The sequence below is a fragment of the Aspergillus clavatus genome, genomic scaffold (assembly GCF_000002715.2).
Source record: "Aspergillus clavatus NRRL 1 1099423829802 genomic scaffold, whole genome shotgun sequence".
Lineage (NCBI taxonomy): Eukaryota > Fungi > Ascomycota > Eurotiomycetes > Eurotiales > Aspergillaceae > Aspergillus > Aspergillus clavatus.
The window spans coordinates 399,401-414,522 of NW_001517097.1; the positions used below are offsets into that span (position 1 = coordinate 399,401).

The window sequence follows — 15,122 nt, forward strand, 5'->3', positions numbered from 1 at the left end:
GGGGAAAGCTGTTTGGATGTTTGGGAAGTGCGGGGAAGAGTCGATAGTGTATGGTACTATGGTACTATGGTACACAGGATTCCTAGTGATTATTTGAATCTTCTAACTGCACATAGCCATCAGGGAACTCTGAATATTTCTTAATACCACCAATTTGAGTATGCTTGAAACCTCCCCCATCCACCACGCAGCTAACAAGGTAGACTAGTAGTAGGACGTACTGTACTCCTTAGATGGATCCTCGTGATGACGACAGTGGTAGAGTGCGATCTCCACGCCTAGGCACTAGATAGTAATAGGTGCTTCATCTATCTAGGGTGAAATGTAAGGTAGTTTCTTTTCCTGCGAGCTCCATCAGCCTCTCTAAAGCTAGCTAGCATGAAAGTATCCCCCATCCTGAGCCCATCCAGCTCCTTTCTGGCCCGATATCTATCTATCTGGTGACGTCGATGGATCCTGGATCATATTTCATAGACCATCCAGAATCCAAAAAGTGCGGCAAGCCCCATTTCGGCGATCCGGACTCGGCCGCAACCAGTCAGACTGCGAAACACCGCCACAGCCTCTTCTTTTGCTTTGCTCTCCCCTCCAAAACAGACAGACAGAAGAGACACATCCCACTCGTGTGTCACCAAGAGAGGTGAACAACGTGAAACCAGTGTTTTTCTTCTTTTTGTTGCTTATTCTTCAGCAGATCAACAATTCCTCTTTTTTTTTCCCCTATCGACAAGTCTTTTGCGACTTCGTGCATCACATTATGGCGGACTCTCTCAACCCGCCCCTCTCATACGAGGCGTCGGCCACCACGACTCACCCTCTGCTTGGAACAACTCCTCCTCCAGAGGTGATCTCCTGTCTCAAGAACTCCAGATTTGTACGTCCTAACCCTATGTACTACTCTTCTGTCCCTACTCGACATGAGCTGACCCTGCTATGACCAGCTTCATCTCGCAACAAGCGATGGCCTCACTCCGCACATCTCCCTCATGTCCTACACCTACCTGCCCTCGACCCCATTCGACCCGAACCCTACAATCATCATGACCACCAACTCCTCATCCCGCAAGACCAACCATCTCATGACCAACCCGCGGGTTTCTCTTCTGGTTCACGATTGGGTGTCCCACCGCCCGCCTACCCGCGCCCCCAACCCCAGTGGGCAGCGTGACGGTTCGCCACCGCCAGCCGCAACTCGATCGTCCCTCGCTAGTCTCCTTCTCAACCTGAACACGAGCGCACTCTCCAGTATCTCAACAACCATCACTGGTACCGCCCGCTTTCTGGAAGCCGGCTCGGAGGAGGAGGCCTGGTGCAAGGAGAGGCATTTGGAGAATAACACCTTTGAGGAGGAGATTGGCACATTCGGGCAACAGCAGCAGGCTGCCGGCCAGCGTAGGCCCAGTCTATCGATCGATGATGATGTGCGGGTGGTAACGGTCAGAGTACACGAAGGTCGCATTGCGGACTGGAAGGGTTGCGTTAGGGATTGGCAGTTGGTCTCTGAGGGCGAGGATCAGCCCAGGGAAAATCTCGTTAATGGGACGGTCACTCCATAGGGGAGTAGGTTGTTTACCAGTTCATCTAGGTAGAGATTGAAACCATACGTTTCTGGTCCATAAATCATCTCTTGTTTCACCAACTACAACCTGATGTTTTGGGGGCAGGCAATCCGCTTTAGAACCCATCACCAGCATCAAACTTAGCAAAAACGTCCTATTATCAGCTACAAAAGACCAGAAAGGGATGGAAAGCAAGGAGCTCCAACCATACAGTATCACATGACCACACGTCAGCGGCACTTCTCCGACGGAGTTCAACTAAACGATTAGCCATGTCCTTTGATGCTCTTCAAAGTTCAACCCAATTGTTCAATTGCATTCACCCTGCTCAAATTACGAATACTGTATACAATATACTAAACCCGCAAAATACATATGACACTCACTTTGACACAATCCGCATAGAACACACTGTACAATACCTCCACCATGAAGCTGGCACATCTGCACTTCCCCGACATCACCTCCTTCGCGCGGGTCGCCAATTTCCAGCAGATCCTCACCAACCGCCTCCTCGCCTACAAACGACTCAGCTCTCCAGCCGCAGCAGACACCCCACACTCCTCCAGATCAAACCCCACCTCACCACCAGACCCCACCTTCATCACCTTCACCCCAAACCCCGTCTACACCACCGGCCGCCGCGACCTCCCCCCGTCCAACACCGCCCCCTCCTCGCAGCAGTCCAGCGCCCTCTCCCTCCCCACCGCCCTCGAACCCATCCGCGCCCTCCTCACCGCCCCACCCCATGGCTCCCCAGTCGCAGAGTACCACCCGACCCTGCGCGGCGGCCAGACGACCTACCACGGCCCCGGACAGATGGTCGCATATACCATCCTGGACCTGCGCCGGCTCGGCCTCACCCCGCGCTGCCACATCCGGCTGCTCGAGAACAGCGTCATCGACGTTCTCCGCGGGTACGGCGTCCAGGGCCTCGTGACGGAGGACCCCGGGGTGTGGGTGCGGCCGACGCCGCCGCTGACAGGGCCTGGGTCGGGGTCGGGGTCGAAAAAAAGCGATGGTGCTGGCGGTGGCTTGCCGCTGCCGAAGAAGATCACCGCCGTGGGAGTCCATCTGCGGCGCAACATCAGCAGCTACGGGATCGGGTTCAACGTCACCGAGGAGCCGATGTGGTATTTCCAGCAGATCGTGCCGTGTGGGCTTGAAGGGCGCGAGGCGACGAGCTTGGAGGGTCTGGGGGTGACCGGGGTGCCGATCCGGCAGGTTGCGGATCAGTTTGTCGATGCGTTTGTGCAGAGGGTCAATGCGGATTTTGCGTGTGGTGGGAGTGCGTCCGGGGAGACGATTGATGGGGTGTACAGGGTGCGAGAAGAGGATCTTCTTCGGGAAGCATGAGGCGTAGGCCTTGTCCTTTTTGATGATATAGCTGGAATTCCTATATGACGGTCCAACGGTTCTTGGGATAGAATATTACTTACTTCAACGGAGAGATAGAAAAAGGACTAGATAGGGTAGTACAATGATGTCTATATTTCCCAAAAAAAAAAAAGGACAAGAGATGTCAGAAGCCAATTGAATTGAGTTGAGTCACCTTCATTTGTTCTCCAAGCCATCCATTGCTATACCAACCCGCAGCGAACATGATATTCAACTCAACAGACTGCAAGACGGCAGAAAGCTTCACGATCCAAAACCCGGGTATACACCTTGATAAGTAACAGACCCAAAAGACATTAAAAAATTAAGAGGCGTAGGTGCCGTAAAGTATATATATAGAAGAGAAGTCACGCTGAAGCGCTCAAGTAGCCAAAAGGGGGGAAAGAATGGTGGAAGAGGGTCTGGTTCGTGAGTAGGTTGCAGCTGTGCGATCCATGGAAAAACGAGGCAAAAGAGATTCGATGAAGCCGGCGCATGTATCCGAGACCGATAATGGCCAGGGTCAAGACGCGGACTGTTTAGAGGATGACACATTGGCCCTTGGAACTACCGGATCCTGCAGGTTTCACATCAAGAGCGACCTTGGCGGCCTCGTAGAATGTCTCTCTGATGCCACGATTCTGCACCGCAGAGCATTCTATCATCCCAGATATACCATTAGCAACTGGCCCGATTACCCAAGCAAACGGAAGTTGTCCCACCTAAGTATTTTACCGCGCCGATCTCCTTTGCTTTCGCGAGGCCTTGTTCGAATGTGATGGCGGTCGGGTTATCGTTCAGCTCGTCATCTTTGCGCAGATCGCATTTGAGCGCTGTCAGGACCAGCTTCACGCCGGGGCAATTATCGCGGATCTCATCGATCCATTTGCTGGCGACGTTCTCGAAGGAGTCCGGGCTGTCGACCTGCAGGGGAGGAAACAGGTTAGAGTACACCAATCATCGGGGTTCGGACACAGAAGCTGTCCTCACGCTGAAACAGAGCATTATGACGTGTGTGTCCTCGTAGGAGAGGGCCCGTAGCCGGTCGAATTCCTCTTGGCCGGCTGTGTCCCAGAGCGACAACTCCATGTGTACATTGTCGACGAAGATGTCTGTAACGCATTAGCTCGAGGGATGTCAGACTCTGGCTTCGGGGGAAGGAGTACCGTGGACATAATTCTCTGTGGAACAAGCAAGCCGTTAGCACAATAACAATCCATCGGTGTGCATCTGAGCGCCGCACTTACCAAACACAGTCGGCTCGCTGTATCGAAGCCGGAGAGGTTAATTCTAGAACCACCAGGATGTCCGGGGGAAGGACGAGCTCACTAGACAGTCGGAAAGAATCTATGAAAGAAGTCAGCGACAGTCCTAGCCGTCAGTATCTCGGAGAGGGGTGGTGGTTGAGTTGCTGACCCTCTGGTAAACACATTCAAGGCGGATGTCTTCCCGCAAGCACCGTCACCTCTGTTGCAGTCGTCGTCAGCCTGCTGTCCACTCCCTGACCAAATGTAATACTGACAATAGCACCATTTTGCGCTGAACAAGTTTCTGGCGCCCGCACAGTTCCATTTCTACGATTCTGTATATTTTCGAGGATTGCCTGGAGATGTGCTAGGGAGAAAAGTGGGATAAGGGGAGGGGGGTGGACGATAAGTAAGTTGGTTATAGGCACACGTGTATATAGATAGATTCGATAGCGTGACTTCAGAATAACGGAAAAGGGTGGTAAGTAAGGTATGTCGCCCCTATTGAAGCAATAATAGATAGATCAGAGAGAGAGATGTTTTGTTGTCAGTTGTTAGATACTTGTTACACCACAATGGGACAGCAAGAAATGAAGGCCGCGCAAAGCCCAGTTGTGCCTCGTGGGCCGTGCAGAGTCGATGACATCGGATCCTAATGCGCAGCCGACGAATAATAGACGATCTCCCATCTGCCAAGGGCGCAGAGTTGACCTCGCTTTCCACGGTTCCTGGACCATGCAAATTATCCTAACCATGGAGGGGGACTGAAGAAGGGAACGGGCAATTTTTAGGGGATCATTAATGATTGATTGAGCGGGAAAAAGGGAACAAAGGTATTGGTGGTCCTTTTTCGGGATGGCTGTCTGCACCAATGCTCAACGATAATAATGGCCATGTTAGGTGCAGCAGAACAAATCCAGAAGCAAAGAACTCTCCAATAATGATCAGGTTGTTACAGAATTCCAGATCCTATGGGAATGATGCAATTCTTATCTGCTCTATCTAGTGGTAGTACCGCAGGAGTAGTAACCAGAGCTTTGACTATGGATAGGATAGTACAACGGTCAATAATACTCAATAGTCTATGCTAGATAGAAACAAGAACAACACCATCATCTAAGACATTGCAGCTGAATAGAGCTCAAAGTCTCAATAGCCTCACTCCACTCGGTGTGCTCCACTGGACCACTTGCCATGCCATCCCAGACTTGAGGATACTTAGGGTGGTCAAGCGTGGGATTCGAAGCCTGGTCTTCTCTCAAGTGCATTTTATAAGGAACAATTACTTGGAGTCAATTGCCATACACTTATGGATCATCACACCTGGCTGGTTGTCAAATGGGTCATCTTGCATAGTTGATTCGTCGCGTCTTTTGCTCAACTTGATATCAGGTCCCTAGCGCTTTTGTCGGATGTTTGATGATTATCGATCGAGCTGTCGGCGACATCCTCAAGATTTATATATAGTTGGCAGCTTGGAGGAGTCTGTCATTTCATAATCCGACTTTGACTCGGAAATCTAAGTTCGAAGCTCAAAGTTCTCTTATAAATCAATTACTTCACCCTTCAAAATCTTTCCTGCTCACATATTTTACTCGCAATCACTACGTATGATGATCATGTATTATTATGGTTGTTGAGATGAGTTGAGGAGGTTATATACCAGTTGGCGCGGGGCGCGCCGATTATGGTAGCCCCGAGGCTCCGATAGGTGCGGGAGCTCCAGCCCAGCAACCCCAAGCTCTTTTAACATCTCCAACTACCATCAACCATTAATGACTGACGCCATCCTCGATTATTTTCTTTGTTCATAAGCCTTTCAGCCGTCCAGAATACACTGCCGATTGAGTTGAAGACCTTATTGCTTTACCGCCTGTTCTGTCACAATGTCTGATGATGATGACTTCATGCAAGATTCTGGTGACGAGGAGTAAGCCGCACCGAAGCCCCCATGCCGTGCTCATCAGCATCGGTCGACTGACATCAGGACAGTTATGACTTTGAATACGAGGACGCAGACGAAGATGAGTCGGGGGACGTTGGAATCGAGAACAAATACTACAATGCGAAACAGATCAAGATCGACAACCCGGAGGAGGCAATAGATGAGTTTCTGGGTGTACCGGCGTTGGAAGAAGAGAAAGGCGACTGGTAATTACGATGTTTCCTCGTTGCATCGATGGCAGTGTCGCAGGGTGCTGATGGCACTCACCAGGGGCTTCAAAGGACTGAAACAAGCGATCAAGCTAGAATTCAAACTCGGGAGATATGGCGATGTAGGTCACTCTCTGATAGTTGCTCTCGGGTTTCACACCAGCTGACAACCACTGTCAGGCAGTTGAACACTACCGAGAGCTTCTTACGTACGTCAAATCCGCCGTCACTCGCAACTACTCCGAGAAATCGATCAACAACATGCTCGACTACATCGAAAAGGCTTCGGACGATGACAAGGCATACCAGTGCATGGAGGAATTCTATTCGTTGACGCTCAACTCATTTCAGAATACCAACAACGAGCGACTGTGGCTTAAGACCAATATCAAGCTGGCACGCCTCTGGTTGGAGCGCAAGGAATACGGGCAGCTGAGCAAGAAGGTGCGCGAGCTACATCGCGCATGCCAACGGGAGGATGGATCGGACGACCCCAGTAAAGGGACATATTTGCTTGAGTTGTATGCTCTGGAAATTCAGATGTATGCCGAAACAAAGAACAACAAGCGCCTCAAGGCGCTCTACCAGCGCGCGCTCCGTGTGCGATCGGCGGTACCGCATCCTAAGATCATGGGGATCATCCGCGAGTGCGGAGGCAAAATGCACATGAGCGAAGAGAACTGGGAAGAAGCCCAGAGCGACTTTTTCGAATCCTTTCGGAACTACGATGAGGCGGGCTCGATGCAGCGGATTCAGGTTCTTAAGTACCTGGTGCTCACCACGATGTTGATGAAGTCCGACATCAACCCGTTCGACTCGCAGGAGACCAAGCCTTACAAGAACGATCCGCGCATCTCCGCCATGACTGACTTGGTCGATGCATTCCAGCGAGACGACATCCATGCATACGAGGCGGTTCTGAGCAAGAATCCGGATGTTCTGGCGGACCCTTTCATCGCCGAGAACATTGACGAGGTAAGCCGAAACATGCGGACCAAGGCTGTTCTCAAGTTTATTGCACCGTACACACGGTTTTCCCTCAGTTTCATCTCCAAGCACATCAAAATCTCCGTCCCCGAGGTTCAGGATATCCTCAGTTTCCTGATCCTTGACAAGAAGTTGAACGCCAAGATCGACCAGGAAAATGGGACGGTCGTGGTGGAGAGTGCTAGCGATGTGGAGCGGCTGCGAGCTCTTCAGGAGTGGTCCGCATCGCTCCGCACACTATGGCGAGCGGCTTTGATTGACGGCGAAGGATTCAAGAACGATGAGCTATCGCAGCTTCATGGGATGCGAGGAGGCACGATGCTCCAATCGGGATTAGGAGGCGAGGCGCCTACGGCGGGTTTACGTGCTGGCAACGCCCGATCACGGGCCGGATGGAAAGGCAAAGGTGGCCAGGGTTCCAAGGCTGGCCTGGGAGCATTCTAGCGAAACGGTCGATTCGGAGCTGACAGTCACGGAGTGACGATAGGCAGTCTAACTACCACCTACTCTTTTTGGAGCTAGCATCAAACGAAACTATCACCCTTGTTTGCTGCAGGTATGGAGCCATGGAGAAGCGAAGGAGGGGGGAAAAAAATCCTCACAAGCCCGGAATGATCAACACTCCCGGAAAATCAGGGACGCGCAAAGTCGTAGATACAGTACCATAATGCAAGATGTAGATTGACGACGGATGATGATTCGCCGGTGATCGGTGGGCTGTCGGGGGCTGCGGACCTTGATGCGTTTTGGCAGACAGGCAGAGTTGCATTTGAACTTGAACTTGCAGAGCTGTATCTATCTAGTTTGTATCCACAGTCCACAGTCCACAGTCCACAGTCCACTATCCACAATTCAACAGTCCGCAGTCCGCAGTCCGTCCCCAGGGAGTAACTAATAGGAGTCCAGCGACCGTTTGATCGTGTGAGGAACACGTTCGTCGGTGGAGAACACGGGTTGAAAGCTCCAGGCTCAAGCAGCGGTTAAGCAACTATCTCCAGAGCGCTAGCCAAGTGAATCACCGAAATCTGGATAGTGAGACTGTGAGAGACCGTCGCCTCAGGAATACAAGACCTACATATCATATCTATCTAGTCAATTGTCGCCGTGTACTCCGTAGTCTATTCTTGGGAGCATTTTGTGGTACGCGCTCTTTCGCGTCTTGTTGCTGCAGCATAGCAGGTAATTGCTTGCTTAGCGATGCGAGTGTACTCCGTAAAGGCGAGTTAAGTAGTTAGTTACTACTAGTTATAGACCTACGGAATAATCAACAAAATCTGTTCCTACAGACTTATCCACAGTGGAGATCACCATCCATCCTCCCAACATCCTAGCTTGCAAGTTGCAATCCATTCCTCTGTTGGCGACAGACACCAACTAACTACGCTGTATCTAGGCCAGAACCCCTTTCCCATATTCCCATGAAATCATGTATATATAATCCGTCTATCTAGTCTACTCCGTAAAGTAAGATCTGGTATCTACTGATGGGATGAACCAACCCGAAGAATTAGATTAAAATCACCAGTCTATGCAGTACAACATATAGTAGATAACTAACATACGGAGTCCATACTCCAATACCCACACGGGGGAGGGGAGGATGCTAAACTACTAGCCCCGCGACAATTACATTGGCGCCTGTGCCTTGCTGGGCTCACCGGACGGGAAGTTTGTCGCTCACATGCACATGCCAATCAAAACGAGAGGACCTAGTTACGGAGTAGGTAGTAGGTAAGGTAGTATGGATCTTGGTAGATAGTAAGGGAAGTACCTAGGTATTTTAGGTAGAGACTTACTGAGTTACTATAGTCCAGTCACTACTACGGCTGGAGCCTGTAGCCTGTGCCTGTAGCCTGGAGGTATATGCTACCTGATGAGTGCTAGGTACACATGCAGCAAGTAGTGTACTCGTGACTTGTTGTTTTTTTTTTTTTTTTTTTTTTCTCCCTCTTCGTGACTGACGTTTTGAGTGGCAAGTTGGCAACAGGATTCGCTACCTGGTACTCTGTACATAGTAGTATTTGCGCAGTGGTAGAAATTACCCTAGACTTTAGTCTACCTAGTATTACCTATGCCTAAGACCCTGGTGGGATTGGAAATTGGCGGTCTGTCTGTTGTCTGTCTGTCACTCTTGTCATCCACCATGAATCATGATACCATGATCCACGCGTTAGTACTCTGTAGTAGTACAGACTACTCCGTATGGAGTAGTTTTTTTTTTCCTTGCGGCCCCGCTGTTACCGAAACTTTCCATTCTGGTGAGTGGTGTCCACTGGATAAGGTGTTAGTCAGTTAGTGTTACCAGGGGTACGACAGTATAGATCTAGGTAGACAAATTACGCTTCTATCTTTGATAGAGTCTGCTTCGTATGAGAAGACAGATTTCTTTGTCCTGGATGGCTTGGCTAGGCGAATGTTTTGTGTAATATATTGACATTGGGTGTTGTCATTGAGTGGCTCCTCCTCTGTACCTGAATTGCCCCGTGTCCAATCCTTTCACTGATGGATCAAGTCAACTACCACCAGCAAAGGGACAAAAAACTAAGCAATCTAGGTTCGGGGTTTGCATTTAGGCTAACCGAGAATTCTCCGCATTTCCAAGATATATCATCCACTAGACAGTTAGCAATAATAATGATTAGAATTTAGATGGCCTAGAATCAACCCTCAACGTATCGGTGAAGTTTTTGCTGGCAAGATCAAGGATGCCCGGGTGATATAGGCCAAGGGGGGAAGGACTCCGTATGGAGCACTTGCTCTCGTAACGAAAGGATTCCGCCCGTGCACGAAAGTTACCCGTCTATCCAGTATCCACCCATTGAGCAGTAGATAGTGGCCAGTGAGTGACTGGAAAGTACGTGGTATTTGTACTTTGTTGTATGCGCGCCGAGGATAATAGGCATTGATCGCTACCTGAGGGTGGTGATGGTTGGAATTCAAATCACATAGTAGCAATGACACGAGGGCCTCATGTATGTGCCATCACTCGAATCGCCATCTTCTGCACGGTGATGTCCAGAAGGAGACGATTACAAATGGGTTAGATATGCCGTTGCATGGCGAGATGGGAGTTGACAATCCCACGAGGCGTCAATCAAAGCAAACACAAGATTTAAAAAAAAAAAAAAAAAACCCAAAAAGAAAAACCAAGGATTGGTCACGGCCACCGGTTGCGAGTTGCGACAGAGACAGTCCAAGGTACAGTATCCATACGTAAGTAGGCCGATAGAACGAAGGATGGGAACACCTAGTAGGCTCCTTTGATAGAACGCCGGCCCACGGACCGGGGTCGCCCCGTCTGGTTCTAAATTCCCTGGCAGTGCCAGTGCCAGATGCCATCAATGATGAACGATCAAGGCCCTGCACTCTGCAGCGATTGACTGCCAAAGAGTGAAATTCGACGGGGGCAAGGGGGTAAAAGGCAACCGCTAGCCAACTGGACTGATATCTAGTCTGTTGAAAAGGGCAGGCGTCTAGCCGACGGATTCCCAGGCAATCACCAGCTCGATCGTTGTTTGAGAATCTGCGTCTCGACCTACAATGTGATATGGGTCTGTGATTGCTTCGGAGATGCTTCCGAGGCCGCATATGCAAGCCTCGTCCTAGTTAGATCGAGATTGGTGAACTTGGCCTCCCAGGAGTCATCATCTGTGAGGATAAGGATGGCGCATACGCCGTACTAATACGATTTGAGATAGACTCTGGAAGGATCGGAGCCGAGCCAAAAACGGATAAACCAATATTGTGGAGGGAGTCTCTGGATGAGTGGAATACAAGCGCGTTTAGTTGGTTTTTAGCAGTTTTGTGTGTTCCGTGGCGATGGAGGGAAGAGCTTCGTAGATAGATACGGAGTAGAGGATGACGATGACGATGATGATGTACCAGTTGAACGGTTTGAGCGTCGGGCAACGAACGGACGCTCCGAGAATCACAGAGAATCACAGGCAGATGGCGAGCTCATCATCAACATCCTGTTTCTTGACGATCTACTGGGTTGTTGACGCCGAGATTCCAACAACCAGGTTGGTAGAAATGTCTCTTGCTTGCTTACTCTCCCGTATTGGTGGTCTGATTCCCGTGCATGTCAAACTTCCGCTGCAGTCAGTGCTCACGAACGAGGTGGCCGACGATAAGCACGAGAGAGAGCGCGGATGACGATGCCAGCCACCAGCGAGGAAATTTGGGGGTTTACAGAGTCCTCGAGATGTTGCGCATTGTCACGAACTCCATCATCTGATGCTCCTGATACTTGGAACCGCACTCTCTCCCTAGAAGTCTCTACTGAGTACTGACAGTACTGGAGATGTGGGGCATGTTATTGGAAGCCTCTCGAAGCAATAGGTTCAACTTTATTTCCCGTCAGGATTCGAAGAGCACTGAGCACCGACGCACTGACATGTCAGCTTATGAGTAGATATCTCCTGGTGGTAGGTAATGATGGCCGTTGGCGGGATCATCGTTTGAGCAGGTTGGCATGGGCACTGGGTTATCATAACGAGGCAGCGATCACCAGAGTAGTACTGTAGTACACATTTAGCTGCCTCTCAGAGTCCGCATTTGTCATTCATCAGCATGCAGGAGTCTGCAGGTTGGCAGGTAACTATAAAGACTGGAGTAGTAAATCTCGTACCTAAGTAAGGCCATTGCCACACATCCCGTTGCATCCATCAGTCCGTAGTGAGTGATCAAGCAAGATGGATATGAACGATTCGATCTCGAAATCCCAAGCCAAGCCGTATCCTCATTGATCACAAGTCTGATATCGCAGAAAGAATCAAACCTAAAGCAACATGCAAATGATGCAATGGCCAATGACATCTCGGAGCATCTGCTAAGGTAACTGGTAGGACCGAAAGTGAAAAGGTTCAATGGTGATCCACGAGCTCTGAGAAAGATCCTGATTTCTGGATGGCCCACTATGTGGTGGAGCTTGAACAACAGGCTCAAGTGCTCAACAGCTAGTTAGCTCCTAACAAACAGCAAGTCAAGAACAGAGTGACATGTGGCCGCTCTTCAGTGCATGGAAAATCGAGGTATGGTATGCAACTAACTAGTCATCGAGATCGAGGATTCCTATTGATGCTCATTTCTTTTTCTCTCGTTCGTCTGTTATCATTGTTTTTATTTTATTTTATTTCATTTTTTTTTTTAATTATTCCTCCCCTCTCGCCGCTTCACCTTTTTTGGCCTTTCTCGCTCTGGGATTATTGAATCTTACTCCGTCCTTAGTTCATCTTGTGTGGAATTCGGACTATGTGAAACTTGACTACGGACGAGACTACGATTTCCACCAGTATGGCGCGTCTCCGATGTCTTCTGCATGGCTAGGGAGTTCCTTCAGAGGTTAGTCTAGCGACTACGCTGCGATCTGAGCACCCGCGATTGATGCTCCTCGCTATCACCGAACGAGTAAGAAGGCAACCTATTTTGTGTCTTTCGAGTTTCGACTACGGAGGGCTCCCTATCGCTCCCATGTCCTGGGGATTGGGGTGCACTACAGCAATCCCCGGGTCATCGCCAATCAAGATTGATTCGGCATTTGCAGCTTGTGACTGTGATGACAGCGCTGTATTTTTTTTTCTATAATTTGGTTGTTTTTTAAATTTTCTTTCTCTCTCGGTGTGTAGGGAAAACGGTAGGCCTGCTTTTCAGATGCACGCATGCTCAATTTCTTGAGAGACTCAATAGGCAAGATTCTCGAACCTGTATCGAGATACCTTGCTTCAGCCTGTAATCTTTGTAAAAGTGCATTCCATGATTCCATGATTCAATGATAGATATCCCGTCAATCGAGTCGATCTCAATCTCCATCAGGAAGAACCTATAGAAATGATACTACAGTAGCTACCTAGTATTGACTGCATTGGAGGATCTACATAAAGTAAGTACCTAGGTAGTAAGTATCAAGCCAGATTACAAGGAAATCGGAGACAGCGAGGAATAATAAATAATAATATTTCACTCAAATCACAACAGCAACAAGAATCTGAATGAGCTACCAATGGGAGAACCCGCCGCTTTGGATCCATCCTGGCAAATGGTCGATGATGAGACGATGCTCGGCTTGACTTCATTCGAAAAAAAAAAAAAAAAAAAAAAAGAAAAACTTGACGCCTGTTTTTCTCTCCCGACTCTTCCGCTGCAACTATTGATTACCTATAAAGTATTTAGCAAGTGAGTACAACATGGGCACACACACACATACACAAATTGATTTATGGATTTTGGTGCAATAATATTTGCTTCTTTGTGTCACTTTTTTGCTCATGCAGTATCTTCCGTCCGAAGCCTGTCATTATGTGCTAAGGTATCTCTCTGTCTGTCAATCAGTGTTCTATGCCCATCTGGCCCGGATACGGAGGTCGGAAGGAACCAAGGAAATCCTACTACCACTGCAAGTCACTACTACTAAGTAATAATTAGTAGAACTGTAGACTAGATAGTAGTCGATATTAAGTAGCGTCCAGAATATTGATGCGGGCGGAAGCAAATGCAGCTTGCATAACCCGTCCATCTGCCTTACCCAAAACCCATCTTTTTTACTTTCTTGTCATGAAATTCTGACCGATAAGTAACTTATCCTCCACGATCCACTTCGGACAACGGAGAAGTAAGTATCAACTACATACCTAGTTCGTTAGATACTTCGGCTTCCAAGTTCCAACCAACTAAAACTACCACTAAATCATCCATAAACCCCGCGCTTCTTTCCTCCCCTCTCCCAGTTAAGTCCTAGTTAATTCCCATCAATCAATCAATAATCAATCATCAAAAAGTATCATCATACTCAATAATAGTCAATCATCGCCATCCTCCTCCTCCTCATCATCATCATCATCATCATCATCACCACCACCATCAATCATCCTTTTGACTTGCCCACTAGGAAGCCTTCTCTCCGCGAACACGGCACCGGTTCACGATACCCTCCTCCGTCTCTTGTCCAGCTTCTTTCTTATTCTTCCCCTCCTTTCTTCCTTATCATATTTACATTGCTCTTCTCGGCTACCTACTCATATATCCTTGCCTTGTAATGTCTTTCCTGACATATATCTTCCTTTAACTCCATCCATCACGACTTTCCCACCCTCGCATCCCTGCTTGTCTGCTGTTCCAACAATCGAGCTCCCGCCATCATCGTCGCCTGAACTGGTTCTTTTCCAAGGATACCACCACCCTGATACCACATACTGTCACACCAGCACATGGTGACTGGATGTATGCACTCTGTAGAAGTTCGAGCAACCAAGGTGACGAGCTACAAGACTCTGAAATAATACCTCAGCAATTAATTATTGCCTGTTTGAGTATCAGTCATCCATAATTCCTAAAGGTCAGAGCTTGATTTTTTTTTTTCCCCTTTCCCTTTCTTTCTCTTCCCTCCTGGCCATTCTCTTGGATGGTATTTGTTCTCTCTGCCTCTTCTCCCTCCCTCTATCTCTCCTCCCCGGGTTCGCCCGTTTAATCACTCTTATCAACAACCCCCCCCCTGATGCTTCTCATGTTCATGTCTGGGGTCCATGGGTTGAGCCATACCCACATGCATACTATTCAGCGTGTGCTTGTGGACCATGTGAGGGGAGGATGAGACGGCGCAAAGCAGGTCAACAACCTTGATGGACTTGGCTCTTATGTTCGGATGTCGCATCATCATCAAAAGAGGTCCGCATGCGAGTCATTAGTTTGTCTCGTCTGGAGAGGGGAATCTATTTCCATGTGTCTACTCATTCTCCCTATGGCCTACGGTGCCCTTTCGAATCCTTGCAAGGAGCATGGTAGTGTATCCGGTGTAAGATGT

The 15,122-nt window shown here is 49.0% G+C and overlaps 5 protein-coding genes across 5 annotated transcripts, besides 7 other annotated features; 4 read left to right on the forward strand and 1 right to left on the reverse strand.

Annotated features, from left to right (window-relative positions):
• Nucleotides 1-757: 757 nt before the first annotated feature.
• On the forward strand, nucleotides 758-1,556 carry ACLA_034630 (pyridoxamine 5'-phosphate oxidase family protein; the record flags this gene model as incomplete). The annotated part of the gene is made up of 2 exons (XM_001270685.1): nucleotides 758-874; nucleotides 942-1,556. 2 exons carry the CDS (start codon nucleotides 758-760, stop codon nucleotides 1,554-1,556), a joined length of 732 nt encoding a protein of 243 aa, XP_001270686.1.
• Nucleotides 1,557-1,988: 432 nt separating this feature from the next.
• On the forward strand, nucleotides 1,989-2,915 carry ACLA_034640 (lipoyl(octanoyl) transferase LIP2; the record flags this gene model as incomplete). The annotated part of the gene is made up of 1 exon (XM_001270686.1): nucleotides 1,989-2,915. The coding sequence occupies one exon, from the start codon at nucleotides 1,989-1,991 to the stop codon at nucleotides 2,913-2,915; it is 927 nt and encodes a 308-aa protein (XP_001270687.1).
• A 560-nt stretch (nucleotides 2,916-3,475) lies between these two features.
• On the reverse strand, nucleotides 3,476-4,508 carry rho3 (Rho family GTPase RHO3; the record flags this gene model as incomplete). The annotated part of the gene is made up of 6 exons (XM_001270687.1): nucleotides 3,476-3,594; nucleotides 3,659-3,860; nucleotides 3,927-4,048; nucleotides 4,184-4,200; nucleotides 4,353-4,403; nucleotides 4,459-4,508. The coding sequence occupies 6 exons, from the start codon at nucleotides 4,506-4,508 to the stop codon at nucleotides 3,476-3,478; spliced, it is 561 nt and encodes a 186-aa protein (XP_001270688.1).
• A 1,561-nt stretch (nucleotides 4,509-6,069) lies between these two features.
• ACLA_034660 (putative COP9 signalosome subunit 2 (CsnB)) lies at nucleotides 6,070-7,768 on the forward strand (the record flags this gene model as incomplete). Its single annotated transcript, XM_001270688.1, has 4 exons — nucleotides 6,070-6,113; nucleotides 6,176-6,334; nucleotides 6,399-6,459; nucleotides 6,518-7,768. 4 exons carry the CDS (start codon nucleotides 6,070-6,072, stop codon nucleotides 7,766-7,768), a joined length of 1,515 nt encoding a protein of 504 aa, XP_001270689.1.
• A 365-nt stretch (nucleotides 7,769-8,133) lies between these two features.
• Nucleotides 8,134-8,199: a microsatellite.
• A 956-nt stretch (nucleotides 8,200-9,155) lies between these two features.
• Nucleotides 9,156-9,179: a microsatellite.
• A 66-nt stretch (nucleotides 9,180-9,245) lies between these two features.
• Nucleotides 9,246-9,267: a microsatellite.
• A 128-nt stretch (nucleotides 9,268-9,395) lies between these two features.
• Nucleotides 9,396-9,620, forward strand: ACLA_034670 (uncharacterized protein; the record flags this gene model as incomplete). Its single annotated transcript, XM_001270689.1, has 1 exon — nucleotides 9,396-9,620. One exon carries the CDS (start codon nucleotides 9,396-9,398, stop codon nucleotides 9,618-9,620), a length of 225 nt encoding a protein of 74 aa, XP_001270690.1.
• A 2,823-nt stretch (nucleotides 9,621-12,443) lies between these two features.
• Nucleotides 12,444-12,472: a microsatellite.
• Nucleotides 12,473-13,401: 929 nt separating this feature from the next.
• Nucleotides 13,402-13,430: a microsatellite.
• A 638-nt stretch (nucleotides 13,431-14,068) lies between these two features.
• Nucleotides 14,069-14,191: a microsatellite.
• Nucleotides 14,147-14,172: a microsatellite.
• Nucleotides 14,192-15,122: the final 931 nt, after the last annotated feature.